Here is a 15,300-nt window from a genome sequence, read left to right as displayed (position 1 = left end):
CAAACCACACTGTCCTTCAGAGTGGCTCAAATGTCAATCGGAATGTTCCTGAAGCAGTGTCAAAACGCATTTTGACTTTGGTAGCGGGGACACAGAAACGTACACGTGTTTTAGCCTACGCTTGAAAGATGCACAGCTCTACCAGAGACAGAAACAAAGGTTACAGTCAAGTCAAAGCTATGACAAATTCACTGTCCTATAAAATGAGCAAACCTGTGAGCAGACTTGCATAACTTGTCTACTTTTTTTTTTAACATCAGGGCACATAACTTTACAGACATTTTACAGCTCGGAGTGAGACATGAGTCAAAAAATCTCATCCGTCTCCTCAAGCCAGCATCATGTTTACAGTCATCCGTCCTCTCTCTCACTCTCTCTCTCCACATCTATCTTCAATCTTCCCTGTGGAATGCACCGGGTCTGACCTTTTGAAGCTCCCCGAGTTTGCATTTACAGTCTGCTGCAGGGTCTGTCCTTCAGCGTGACGGTTTGTACAGCCTACAGAGAAAGCTGCTATCAAAGGGCGTGAGAGTGCTGCTTGCTGGCTAGGCCACAACAAGCACACTTCATTCCACAGCTGGATGTCAAAAAAAAAAAAAAAAAAAAAAAAAAATCAACAATTTCCTCTTTATTTTTTCCCCCCCAACTTGTCCTATTTCCATCCTACAGAGACGAGAAGAATGTGAAGGAGTCTGGACTGATTTTAGTGTGTGCCTGTTTCTCACATCTGTATGCTTAAGCAGCACTTGGGTACTTTTTGCAAGTACATTATTTGGACAAAGGCTTGACAAAAAAGAAAAAGCTTTCAGTGCACTCGGCATGAGTCACATGGAAAACCCAATAAATACCAGATGAATATCATTTGGATCATGGGACAGTGCGATTAGTCTATTAAACAGTCTGGATGCAGTAAAAAGTCACTGATTGTCTTGAAATAAAGCATTGTCAAAAAAAAGTTTCCCACGTTTCCAACATCAGCCCCTGTTGAGGTACTTCTTAAATAGTCAGTATTGTGAATTCATACTATAAATTACTCATGTCATCACTAGTACAGGGATCTCGAGGCTTCATTTCCATTTTCTAGGCATCATAAACTGTCTAGGAGTTGTGGTTACAAAAGGTACGCATGTCGAACCCTGTGTGGTGGAATCAGATCGTCACAACTTCCATATCACTCTCCGAACAATAGTGGTGGTAACATCTCGCTCACCTGTCCTCTTTGTTGATCTGATCACCAAAGCCGACGGTGTCAACGATCGTCAGTTTGAGGTGGACGTTGCTTTCTTGCAGGTCGTACGTTCGAGGCCGGAGATAGACGCCGTCCTGGTAATGAGTCGCCTCTTCATTCTCGAACATGGTGTTAAAGAGCGTGTTCATTAATGTTGATTTTCCAATACCGGTCTCCCCTGTGGCAAAGAGGAATGAGACGGAGAGAGGAGGCGGAGGAGGAGGATGAGGAGGAGGAGAAGAAAAAAGGTTTTAATTCTTTAAGTGCTCGGTATAGACAATACAAAACACATTATCTTTGGTCACACACACCCTGGGGGGGTCACTGTTCTACTCACCTACACACAGGATGTTGAAACAAAATCCCTGCGTGACCGATTTGCTGACCAGCTGGTCCGGGAGGCTGTCGAAACCAACATGGCCACCTAAACTGAGGTTACGCTTTTCTTCATTCTGTCAAGGAAGCACAACACGACAAGTCCGGTTTACTGATGAAAACACATGGCGAAGACATTAGGAGGCAAGAGGAGGCCCTCACGGCACAGATACTGAAGCAATCGCATTCCTCGGCAAACCGAACATCAAAGGGCTTCTGTTCAATGTGCAGATGTGAAAATCATCTACGACAGCGTGAGTTAAGTAATCAGGGCAAGCGGCGTGGATGAGCTTGAAGAATAATCCTTCACAAGCATCAGGAACTCAAGAGAGAGAGAGAGACAGAGAGAGAGAGTGCTTCATCAGACACAACCAGCAAGAAAACGTCAATCAATGCTTTCATATGCGTGCACTTTGGAAAATGGAAATATCATCAGCACGGAGTAAAACCCATCCTTCATCGACTCGACGCAAGTTTACCCTCGTAGTGCCAACATAAGTTAATCATATCATGCTTTTATATGCACAAAGCCACTACTGTACCAAAAAAAAAAAAAAAAAAATGTTTATACCAAAAGTGATTTTCAGTCACCACTGCTGTAGTAAATCAACCCACAGACCGAGAGCAGAGCACAGATCTGGAGTGAAGACTTTACCCATGTACAGCTACCCAGAGTGGCACGTAGAACCACCGGGCTGTAAGCATTTTCCTCTCTGCACCCGTCCCAATACAGCGTGAGTCAATGCCTGAGAGGACGGGAGCAGACGGCACCTTGAGATGAATGGGGCCACCCGATCTCATCTGGCTCGGCCACGAAGGGCTTGCATACTTTGAAGCTGATGTCACCCAAAACAGGCAGCCTGCGAGCGGAGCCGAGCTCGGCTGAACACAACCCGAGTACACTGGGGCGAAGTGAGAGGGTGAGGCAGGCGCCGAACGCACACAAGATGACTTATGAAGCTGAAGTGCAGAATAAAGGATGAGCAGTGTGTGTGTGTGTGTGTGTGTGTGTGTGTGTGAGAGAGAGAGATAAAGATAGAGAAGTAGAGCTTAATGTGTCAACCAGCACAGCTGGAGTAATCCGACTTGAGCTGAGGCAGAAAATTCAGAGTTGAGCCGCAGCAAGTACAGCGAGTTTATTACATTGTATTAACACATTCTTTAATCTATAAACGCTGAAACATTATTTACATTAGTTGAAATGTGAAGCAGCCAACCAAAGAAGCTTTTCTCCTTTCACTTCACGGCTGCAGTTTCTTGATGGAACTATGTGATGAAACTTAAAGAGGTGTTTTATCACAGTCAGCAGTTATATATGCAATGAAATGGACTAATGTCTTTGTGCCAGTATACATGAACGGGAGTGTAACAAATTTATTGCTAAATTTATGTCAAGTCGGAGATCAGAAAGCACAGAGAATAAGAGCATCCCACTTACTGACTGGTCAAGACCAAAATAATCCCTCCCATTCAGCCCGATTCAACAATCAGGCAAATAAAAAAAGACCTGGATCGTTTTCTTCATTGTACCTTTGTTTTTTGCCTCCCAATTCTAAGTCAGTGTTTATTGGGCAAAAGAATGCCACAAACAAACAGCTGTTGTCACAGAAGTTTGGTTGTCTTAAAAGATGCTGTGAGAAAGTGAATCAAACCAATAGGCGGTGTTCTTGGCGGTCCCCACCCAATCGAAGAGAATCCCTGGACTATCCTGTTGTCAAAGCACCCTCAGGCTCTCAGGCAACAGGTTTACGAGAACAAGAAGCAGAAGCGATGGCGCTTCTTTGCTTGTTCTTATCTAATCGACCGTAAACCCAGAGCTCCTCGTGGTATTCTGTTTGCTGAATGAAGCTTGTAGAGATATTCAATTCGATTACAGGAGTCGGAGGGTGTGGACTCTGGTATCAGGCCTGGAAGGAATCCTGTCACCCTGGATTCTTGCGCTGGATTTAAAAGAAGACGTGCTGAGAATCCATATAAGCCTTTATTTATCCAGGGAAGTATAAATAAGGGCCTTCTTGCTCGTTTTCCATAAGCAACAAAGTTGACTGTGCAGATGTGAAGCGGACAGAAAAGGTATTTGGTAATGTGACTCCTCACTCAAGAGTGCATTAACAACATTGTATTCTTCTGGTGAACTTCTTTCTTCATAAATCGTACACTTTAGGTGGAAGGGGCATTTAATTCCTACCCGGCCAAGCTCATATCGGAGGCATTCTTATAGACCTCTACGGCCATAAATACCTTGTTTTTTTTTTGCAGGAGTCTCTTCAAACTCTCTGAACCACGACCATGAGAGCGAGAAACCTGACAGGGCTTCTGACTCATGAAGTAATTCTGGGTTGACCTCCCACACTCGACCAGATCATGTTGTCAGTAGCACATAATCTTTGCATATGAGCAGGAGACACATCAGAAGTCGATGGGTCTGTGCAAAAGTGAGCACACAGACCTGACCAGCAGTATTATCTTTAAAGAGTGAACAGGACAGAGCTGCAGCCCTGGACACACACTCCCCAGGCGTTGGTGTTAAATACTACTTTTTTAAATTTTTGATGTTCATATTTTCCTAAATGTTGGTGCAAGGAGATGTACAAACAAAACGTGTTGAAAAGCAGCTGTCAAGGAATCATGGCGAGTGAAAGAACTGAAGGGAGAGTCAGTAATCAATTACAAAACACACATTTCAAACCACAGCAATAATTTGAGGATACAATAAACACTACAACAAGTATCAAAATTGAACATATCACATGACGATATTGTGATCTATTTTGCGGAAACATATACTTTGAAGTAAAACTCATCACATATGTTATTTGCCCAGTCAGGGGAAGTGGCATCTGCCTTTTTTTCTTTATGGTCTCCCCGTCAACATCCAAAGTCAACGACAATCAACAAAGTTTTGTGCAGCGAAAGCCAGCTGCCTTACCCGAGGATGAATAAGTGCTGGGTGGCCAAGTTGTAATCTATTCTTAATCTTAGTTTCCCCCCCCCCAAAAAAAAATAAGTCAGTGTTACAGGAAGTGAAGTTTTGCTCTCTCGATTTATAAATCTAGCCAGGAACATTTGAATTAGCAAATAATACACTGGCTGGATTCCTGCATAAATGGCGACTTTGGCATGGATAGTTATTTCACACCATGTATACAGTATACAGTTGCTTGAATCTTCAGGGCATTTCCTTGTTTTCACTCACATGGTTCCCCAAACATTCTTTCTCATTTTGTGAAACTCATCAGCCCAACATGACAAAGCTAAAAATAAATCTGGTTTTATTATTACTTCCTGAAACATTATGGACATGGCAACGCCGCGCCGGCAAATACAGGATGCAAAGCTCAGAGTGGAGAGCAGAAAAGGAAACTATGAGGCATCTGTTTGTTCACCAACTCGATGGAGTTCGGAGACGAGAAGAGCAGCAGCACAAAAGTATGAGAGGAATGAGCGGCTTCTGGTCGACTGTCCCGGGTGAGGTGGAGACAACGCGGTTCCCAGGCCACCATATCACCAAGCCCACAGGAAATGGCTGCACACAGAGAGGCCCCAGGTGGCTCCAAGTTAAATGAGCCACAAAAGACACAAGCTAATTCGCAATGGTAGCAGCTCGCTGGGTTATTCCGTCAAAACGCAAACTGAGACTCATTTCCTTGGTGGATGATTTATCATTGCTCAGTTTAGAAATAGCATCTGCAGCAAGAGAAAAAAAACCAAAACCAACCCAGAGGTTCCAACTCAGTCTGATCGGTGATGTTGCAAAATGAAAGAAGACATAAACTGCAATTTTCAAAATAATCAACTATTCCAAAATTGGCCCTCGAGAGGCAAGGGGAAACTTTGTAGAGAGCAATGCCCAGAGTAGCTCGCGGCCTTGTTGCTTACGAAATAGCAATAGAATGTACCCATCGTTCTTTATTTTAGAAATAATAAAATAAATAAAAGGTTGTAAGTGTGTTCCCCACTTTCACCACATAGTTAGAACACCTCCAGTCGGACTCCTGGTTGGGTTTCAAACTCTGATATACTCCACTGTGACGAAATATGAATCGCGAGAGCTCATAATTTAAAAGACAGCATGATCACATTATTAACGACGGTTATTCATTAACAAAATCTTGTTGTTTATTTACGTCTTCGTCACCAGTCTGACGCTGCTGATGCAACTCAGTGTGACAGAGCAGAAGCATTTCAAACATGATAATAATAAGTGACACCAGCCGAACAGGCTCACAAGGCTGAGAGGGATGACGGCAGCTGCGGCGTCCACATTCCCCGAGCTTCAATAATGATGTGACGAGAGCAAATCCACACCGACCAAAACTGAGATCTGGTTCAGAGAAGCATCTCGGTGATCGCTCTTCCCTCCGACTGACTCCTCGCCTTCTGCCCTCCGTCTCCACCTGACCTGCATCTGACTTGAATTTGCAGCATGTGTCTGCTTCAGTGAGCCTCCACCTGACAGGCAGCAGCAACCCTCCTCCGACCAAGACACACACACACACACACAACCCCCTGCAGCTCACGTTTGTGTGGTGAATCCACCAGGGAAGAAGGCTTCAAATATTTACAATTACTTGAGGGGCACTTTGTGTTATACTGGTTTCTCCCGAATGTCACGTTTTGGCGTTAAATTTTAAAGAGACACCGACTCACAAAGTATTCCATAGTGCTATATATGTTCTTCCCGACCGTGACTTTGCTTGGTAGGTTCCATCTGTATCATTTAGATCTATTAAATTTAAGACAGTGAGCCTGCTTGAGTGCGGTTGCCTCACCATTGCTTTATGTGATAATCTCGTGAAGGGGAAGGAATTTACGAGACGCGTCTCCGACAAAAACAGGATTAGCCACTGGAGAGAAAATGAATCACCAGCTCCTCTTCGTTATTTGTCGAGCTAAATATTTGCTGGTTGCCACTTATTTTGTGTACGCGCAGACCGTTTGTCTTTGGGTTGTACAAGACAGTAAATCAAATCAATCACACTTAAACTCATGACATTTACATAAGCGATTGAAAAATGTTCATGTTATGCAGACAAGATAGAGAAAACTGTTGCTTATTGCAGCCCCACTTCACTCCCAGTGCCTTAAAAAAACTCACTTTAAATGTTAATAGGTTCACTTCCATTGAAAGTGTTTGTGGTTTCCTGTTATTTATCAGGTTTGCACATATTTTTAAAGACATCTGAAAAATGTACTAATGGCACCGAGTTAAAGCTTGAAATGTGAGCTGGGGAATAAGACCATAGAAGACATATAAGCTTAAATATCCAAAGGTCTCAAGCTAATATAAAACAGCCACATGTCTCGGCTCTAAGATTATTGTCTGGCATCTGAAAAATGAAATTCCACGATATGAAAACAACACATGAACCCCCCCCGCCCCACTACAAATGCTTATATTGCAAAAACTGTACTCAGCAGTTTTGTTTTTTTTAATATGACTCATCCCTTCAGCCTGTTGCAAATCAAGACAGTACACTTGTCACTTTAGGGGCTCCTCAAAACACTGGGGGCTTGATTCAACTTAGCATCTGTGCAGGGAGGAGTCCACAAGCTGACCTTAACCTCAGTGAGAAACCCACACACATGCTCTGCGTGTTCAGACGAGGAGGCTGCTGACGGTCGCTTCCTGTCTGATGAAGGTCTGGAAGGTGAGCAAACTCGCTGTCCTTTAATAGAAATCAATATTTTTTTTTTTTTTTTTTTTAAACAGTAATAATCTCATCTCATGTCACCACTTCAGAAAGTTTTTTTCCCGTCGCGATCCAACGGTAGCATGTTTCGTCTTGTGATTCCAGTTTGCGCCACAAGATGGTGAAGTGAGGCCCCGTTTGCACAACATTTGAGTGAAAATGAAAAACATCCGTTGTGTTTTGGGTGTCCGTCGACACGACAACGGTGCTCGGAGCCACTGAAAATGCCCATATTCAAAAACAGCTCCCCAAACTGGAACCTCTAGAAAACACCCCGACTCCATCGCCACGACGACAGAGCACGTGCATCGCAACAGCCAGAGTAAATAGTTATTCTGCAAGAGTTCATGTTCGCCTACAACTTGGTACTTTTATAGTTGATTCACCCTGATGTGGAAAAATAGAGAACTGTTGACGCTTTTGCAACACCGTCAAACCACACCCACGCCAACAGAGAAGACATTCAGATCAAACTGTGATGGGGTCGGATCTGGACATGTCAGCTATCTTTTTTTTTTTTTTTTCTCTCTCCCAAGTTTGTAGTTCCTTATTATCGCAAATGTAATTGCTCCCCCTCTCTTCTCACACTCTGCTTTATGACAACATTACCGCTCAGCCTCATCACTCATCTCCTCCCGACAGGAAGGACAAAAAAAATGTGCGAGTGGAGGCCAAAGCTGTTTTTAATGACACAAATGTACCGCTCACTCCTTTTCACTAAAAGAAAGCACACAACTTCCTTCTTATTACCGTATTTTATACAACAGCCACAATTTACAATCTTTAATTATCAAAAAGAGATCTGTCCTGGATCTGGTTAGCGCCGCTCTCTGACATGTCAGTCGGTCTGTTTGCGCACGCCAACATTGAGAGCGTTCTTCTTTCAACATCTAGACTAGTTATACATGTTACTGAATGCTGTTGGCAAAGAACAACATCAAGAACTGGATTTTAATCACGCGTAAGAACATGTGGAACAAGCGATAAGAAGTTGTAAGACCTCACTTCAAAACTAAAATCTGAATAATACAATTTCAGGGATTGAACAGAGGGTATTTTTGTGCCATAGATTATATTGTGAGGAGGCCAATGACAGAACGAGTACATATCTCACATGAAAATATCATTTTGAGCCAGAAAAAAAACAAACCTGGTATATCTTTGCTTGTTAACAACTGGCAGTATCTTCCTTTTACCTTCTGTTTTGCTGCTGGCCCTGAATATCCCCTGTCTTTTCTGAGAGAATGAGTTTAAAACGGTCTGGAATTCAAGAGCTCGGATGCTCATAACAAGCAAACAGACCAAACGTCAATGTGGGCAAGATTAGAAAATGGAGAAGAAAAAAAAAAAATGTGACGACCACGTGCAGCCTTTTTACTGTCAATACTGGGGGGGGGGGGGGGGGGGGGGGGACACACACGGTTAACACAGGCCGTGCATGTGAAGGAAATAAAGCATAGAAACTGGCAGCTCGACGTTGTAGAGAAGCACTTAACAAGGCACATGATTGCTGTGGACCGAGTCACGCTTCCAAGATCGGGCTGTTTGAAGCCTCCTGTCCGTTATAGACTCACACAACAGCTGCTCAGTGTGAACACAATTTTATGATCAACTCTTCCTCCTTGATTCAACCAGAACAAAATGGTGTGAACATCACATCCTCAAAATGCTTCACTTCTGCACCACAATATTCAGAAATGTAGAGCGACGACCAGCAACGTTACGAGGAACTCTGTGCCCTATTCTATAGATGGATATTGACTCATTAGCACAGAGGCCGAGGCCGCGCTGTCATTACTCGTCCGCGTGTTCGGCGTTGACACGCTTGCCTGGAGGCAGTCGGAGCCTGTATGTTCAACGTACAGCTAAACAGCACCACTGTCAGCTCCAATCCCACCAGGACAACGTGGGGGGGGGAAGGCCCACGCCCACTCGTCTTGGGGGTGACACGTTTGGAACGAACGCCATTCTTAAAAATGTATATATGGAACTGGATCACAACAATGTGAAGGCAAAGTTACACAAGCATGGCCGCTGCTTTTCATTCGCCCTGCAAATTGCTCATCCCTTTGTCTCTTTGCTTTAAGCGCTTTATATGAAGCCAAGTTAATTTTATGCGTGCGGGCCTCACGGGAGAGGCTGCACTCTTCAGGGTCAGCAAAGCTATGTACATGCGAACTACGTCGCAGGGCATTTCATTACATAACCATTCAAATGAACATCCTCCCCCATTATGGCACACACTCTGAGGGCAATCAATGAGTGAAAACAATAGACACAGTTGGATGGCTGCCAGCATTGATTGGCACATTGCGAATCCGGCCTTGAAAATTATGCCACGGTCTCAATTGAACGCCATCGACGTGGGTCAACAATCCAAGCGGCGACGTCCACATCAGCTGCTTGGTGTAATTAACGGCGTTCCCGGAACAGCAAACGGCCAGGCGAGCGTGTCAGTTAGTTCAATGGGGTCTCACTTAGTTCACAAAGTTAAGACAGGAAGTCAAGGCAGCTGTGCTGCTGCTGCTCACACAAGCCTGTCACACAGCATTCTCAGCATTTTACCCTCATTAATCAATCCTCTTAATTTTGTATTCCAAAAGAGACATTGCAGAGATCACTAGTCTGAAACTTTCTGTGCAACTTGGATGTTGCCCCAATTCAGGAAATGCCCAGCATGCACTATCCACTGCATCTTTTATTGTTAATTTATAGGGGGGGGGGTTCCTTTCCTTTCCTTGCAGACATGTATTGCACCAGTGAGTGGTAGGAGTGGCCCGAAGTGCCATCCTAATCTTCTTATCCCTGCAACTCAATACTGCTTACTCCCCAATTTCAGGATTCTCTCTCAAAGCATCTGTCAAAAAGTTAATCACTCTCAAAAAGAATGAAGAAAAAATTATGTAAAACCCTCTTGCATTTAGTACACAAATACTAGTCTATACTGTTACCGACAGGGTCACACCTGGATCACAAGCATCGCTTTCTTTCAATGGGACTTGTGCAAGAGGCATTCCAGTCATCTGAGGATGACATGCCCAACCTACTACTGTGCTGCTGCATGGTGGGGAGCAAATGTGTGAGAGCTTGTTTGGCATCTGGCTGCTAAAGCTGGCTCGCTCTCTGGCTGTAAATACAAGATTATGACTCAGGAAAGTGGGAGAGACGTTTCACTGAGAGGACACACTTTTATCTCAAGCTAACATAATTATTATTATTATTATTTTAATCAGTCCGGCGTGATATTGATACGATCTCCCATAAACGTGCTGTGTGGCTACTTCTACTTTCAACTGTAAACACTTTAATGGAGACGTACGCTAACACCCATATGTCCACCGAGGCGGACGGTGAAACGACAACGGCAAAACGACAAAACAAACGCAGGATTCAGTGGCGAGGCGTTAACGCGCGTGGACGGAGAACCGACCGCGTTTAACGGGAATATAATAAAGTCACCGTGACAGAAATCACTTCCACCATCTCGGCTGAGCCCCACCGTGCAGGCTTCAAAAGCGGGGGAGGCTTAGCTCCATGCCCCCCCGCCCGCCCCCCCTCCCTTCCACCCTCACACACACACACACACACACTATTTACTCAGCATTTGCAATAATTACTAAAGAGGAAAAAAAAAAAAAGGTGCACCGTGACAGTTTTTTTTTTCTTGCTTACCGAAAACACATCAACGTCCGTGGCAGCCATGGTGCGGAATGTATGGAGTCGGTGTGTGCGCCGGAGCTGACTGAGCGGAGGCGAAAGGGAGCAGCAGCCCTCGTCTCTCCGTGCGAGCCTGCCGGAAAACTAGTGAGGCGGGCAGAGAGAGGTGGAGAGAAAAGAGAGAAAGAGAGAGAGAGAGTCGGTGGGTGGGGGGTTGGTGGGGGGCGGGGGGGGAGGGCGTAAAGGCGGAGGAGGAGAGCCGCTGAGTAGCGGAAGGGAGGCCACCCGTCATGAGCCAAGATGATTTACTCCCCTTCGCTACCACTTCGTTCATAACCTAACCCGCACACCCACACGGAAAAAAGATAAAATAAAATCGCAACTTTTTCGAGTTTCAGCCTTGAGTGTGACCCTTTTAAGAGTGTCACAAACTTCCTCGCTGTCTCAAAATAGCAATGGTTCTCACTCTGGTCATCGGCAAAATAGAACACTGATTATTTATTCGTTAACAGATTCCGCCTCGATATGCGCATGCGTACGACCATGCCGATTACAAGAGTAATAAATACTTCCTTTTCACAATAGCTCGTCATTTCATCCATCATGTAGAGTTAAACATAAACACACAAAGTGGTGCATTTTATCAACGTGCCAAAACGTTTAACGTTTGTATAAAACGTTAAATGTATAACGGATAACACTGGCACGTACGCTCAAGGGAGGGGCGTGAATGATCTTGACGTTACTTCTTCATCTCTTACGGCGACAGATCCCTGCCAATATGGCCACATTTATAAGAAACTCCCATTCAGTCCAGGAATGTCATGTTTCGCTCGCTGCAAGCCAGAACAGGCGCGAGCGGCTCCACGAAGCGACGAGGAGAGGAAGGGACGGCAGATATGTGTGTGTCTGCGAGTCGTGGAGGATGATAAAACACCTCACAAAATCGCATTAATATTTAAATTGGTTAATGAGGTCAGAGATTGATTTTACTAGGATGTTGGATCAGCCAATCAGTGAGCACACCGTCCCGTGACGTAAGAGCATCAATGCGCCTCAATTGTAAGAACCGGCAAAAGCTCTGCACATTTAAACATAATAACGTTGCCTTTGTAGTTGTTTTGCTCTTGACAACTGCTCAAATTACAGAGATAATAAAGTTAAATAAAGTTTTTTTAAGTGTGTTGGTGCAGATATTGTCACACTTCCAAGACACATAGAAAGCAAGACAATATAAATGCATGACTTTATTTGCCTATTATATGACTTAATAACGTCATAAACTCTTACTGTTTCGTTTATTATATTTGCCCTTTAATCTACAGACCACAATGCACTATTCAAGATCCAGATTTCATTTGTATGGAAGAACAGAACCAGATAACAGCCTTTTTAGCCATCACATAACATCATAAAACATGTAAAACATTTCCAATATGCCTCATTAATACAGTAAGACCAATTCAGACACATGAAACTCTTAATAACCTAGATGTGTATATCAAATTCTTATACCACCCTTGTATTCATGAATGGATATTTGTGTTTCAACAAATTATAAGTATGACTTTTAACACATATGATTGGTATGCATATTAAGATTGCTTAGTACTACTATAATAACACATTATGCAGGCCTAATAATGTAAGCACAAATACCAAGAAAATGTGTGTTTTGTAATCAATAACAGTGCTTTTAGGCAATAAACTGCATCTGGTTGTTGTTTTCTTTAAGGGTTAAATGTTTTGAAGGAATATGCATTTGTGGGAGGAATAGCAGAGCTGTGTATGGGTCATACCCATAAACCTCTGCTGTTCATTCGAGCAAACTAAAATTTGAGGAAATTATGAGAAAACCACAAAACGTTGGCTTTAAATTTCACGAATGACTACAAATGCATCTGGTTTAGTTTGTGAATTAAGTGCACCTGTCTGATCCATTCAACATAGATTATGGTACTATGCTTGATCACACTGTAAACATAATTTAGGTGCAGGTGACATTACACCAGTTTACATTCTTGTGTCTATGTCATGTGGCGAGACAGATTTCGTGTCCTTTTATAGCAATCTCACATTGCGTTATAAGACAGAAGTACTCAGTAAACTTTACCCCATTTAAAGGACTGGCTTTGTTCTGCTCCTGTCAATAGATTTTCAGTGGTTATACAGTATATTCTATGTTAAATGTATGTTTCCTGTTGAACCTAAAACGCTGAACATTTGAAACTAAAGCCTTTCTGAAACTAAGTTTTTTTGTTTGTTTGTTTGTTTGTTTGTTTTTTTAAGACGAGATACAATGAGGACCTTGTGGGGAAATAAAAATGAAACTAAACAGGTTTTCCAACAAGATAGGAATTAGTGGCATGAGACCTGTGACCAAATAACAAAAGTTATATAACGTGTAAGCTGAATGGAAACACGCACATTCAAATGTGTTTATAGCATGAAAAAGGTTTATCTGTTTGATTATTGTGTCGTTTGCACAGTCAGTTCTTCTTCTGTGTCACATACGTTTTTGCATATTTTATTCAAATCAGAACCACGTGTGTACTCTCCTCCGGAAACGGCTCCAGGTGGGAGGGGCGCGCGCTGCGCGTCCAGGTGAGTCTCCGTCATCAGAACAAAGGTGGAGCTGCTCATAATTCACAGGACATAGCCGGGCTGTAGGATTCGGGTTTTTTGTTGTTGTTTTTTTTTTTTTTTTGGTCACCTTCTAATCCAGAGTTATTCTCAGCCATGGTTTTGACGCAGCAGTCCGTCCTGTCTCTGCTGTTGTCGGAGGGCGGCAGGGTGAAGAAGTCCGAGCTGGTGGACAGGTTCAGGGGCGCAGTGGACTCCGTCGACCCCGCAGAGAAGGTGCGCAACCGCGAGCTTTTCAAGACCTTCGTCAACAACCTGGCTTTCGTCACGGAGGAGGACGGTGTCCGGTACGTGGTGCTGAAAAAAACCTACCGGCATTTGCTTGAAAGTGAACAGGCAACGACTGAAAGTGCTGAGGGCGCGCTGACAGGTGAGCACCAGCGCCTACCTGTGCGTGCTGAAGGGACCGGAAGCTGTGGGGACTCTGGAGGGGGGCAGTCCCAAGCAGATCAAGAGGGGAGTGATGGCGAGAACCCTGCAGAGTCACTTTCTCCTTTCGAGCAGGCGCTGCAGAGGAGCAAATACACATCTGGCAGTGTGAAGAAGATGTTAAGCTTTGAAGTGGCCCCAAATGTGGACAAGGGCTTAATTAGGCATCGGCAGACCGCCAACCAGAGCAAACCCTACGGTCTGCCTCTGAGGGCGCCCCCCAGTGCAACTACAGTCCAGATCCACAAACTGAAAGTGGACCCAGACGAGACTCCTGAGGGTCCGAGGCAGAGGAAAGTCTCGTCCTTTGCCCCAGAGATGGCCGACGGCGTCAGCTCGCCTCAGCTTAAAAGGTCAGTGAAGAGCGCCAAGGCACCGGAGGACGCCAGAGATGTGCGCCTCCCCTCCTCGGTTCCCCTGGAGCAGTCGGAGCACGAGTGGCTGGTGAAGTGTGCCGCCGGCCACTGGAGCCAGGTTTACGGCCTGCTGCTCCGAGACAGCCAGCTGGCCGAGAAGAGGGACTTCATGTCAGGCTTCACCGCTCTGCACTGGGCCGCCAAGTACGGCAACAGCGACATGCTGGTGAAGATCGTCGACCTGTCCAAAGAGGGCGGGGTGGACATTGACGTCAACACGAAAACACACGGCGGTTACACTCCTTTGCACATCGCCGCGTTGCACGGCCAGCAGTACATCATGGCCATGCTGGTGAACGAGTTTGGCGCCAACGTCGGCGTCAGGGACAACTGTGGGAAGAGGGCCTTCCACTATCTGCACGAAGACACTTCGGAGAGCGTGAGGGAGATACTCGGTGGTCCCCGGGCCCAGCAGAACCAGGACACGCCGGTGCCAGAGAGGGACGAGCTGGAACTCTTCCCGGATTTCTCCAAGGGCCTGCACTCAATCAGCCGTCTGTTTCAGCCACATGTCCCGGGCCACAAGAAGAAGCACAAGCAGAGGCCCGGCTTTTACTCCCTGAGTGAAGACCCTGGCGAGGACCAGAGGGACCGCGGCGACAGACACAGACTTGTCTCGGACGCTTTCATGTGGAGCCCGAAGGAACAGTGAAGCAGCAAAAAATTTACCATATTTAGGAGATAAAATAAACACAGAGATCTGGGTTTTTTTTTGTTTGTTTGTTTGTGTAATGAAATTAGTCATCTCGGTAGTGCAAGATGTTTTTCTTTTTTACCGACCCTGTACATACAAAGACTCCATCAGGACTTTAAAACAACGTCTGGTGTCGTCTGATTCACTCTGACTCGGACAAGCCAC

General features: G+C 44.8%; 2 protein-coding genes across 3 annotated transcripts in view; one reads left to right on the top strand and one right to left on the bottom strand.

Annotated features, from left to right (window-relative positions):
- septin8a (septin 8a) overlaps positions 1–11,105 on the bottom strand; it is a 29,077-nt gene extending 17,972 nt beyond the window's left edge. Inside the window, exons 1-3 of one of the 2 annotated variants that reach the window (XM_080508878.1) lie at positions 10,969–11,105; positions 1,566–1,680; positions 1,211–1,406 (exon numbers count right to left, since the gene is read on the bottom strand). In XM_080508878.1, coding sequence (XP_080365004.1) covers positions 1,211–1,406; positions 1,566–1,680; positions 10,969–10,998 — 341 coding nt within the window. In that variant the 5' untranslated portion in view covers positions 10,999–11,105. Of the gene's footprint in view, positions 1–1,210; positions 1,407–1,565; positions 1,681–3,041; positions 3,133–10,968 lie in introns of those variants that run through there. The other variant, XM_080508879.1, reaches the window with a different exon arrangement.
- Positions 11,106–13,692: 2,587 nt separating this feature from the next.
- On the top strand, positions 13,693–15,093 carry sowahaa (sosondowah ankyrin repeat domain family member Aa; the record flags this gene model as incomplete). Its single annotated transcript, XM_080508950.1, has 1 exon — positions 13,693–15,093. One exon carries the CDS (start codon positions 13,693–13,695, stop codon positions 15,091–15,093), a length of 1,401 nt encoding a protein of 466 aa, XP_080365076.1.
- Positions 15,094–15,300: the final 207 nt, after the last annotated feature.

The sequence above is a fragment of the Blennius ocellaris genome, assembly GCF_963422515.1.
Source record: "Blennius ocellaris genome assembly, chromosome: 14".
Classification (NCBI taxonomy): Eukaryota; Metazoa; Chordata; class Actinopteri; order Blenniiformes; family Blenniidae; genus Blennius; species Blennius ocellaris.
This window is presented reverse-complemented; position numbering and strand designations above follow the sequence as displayed.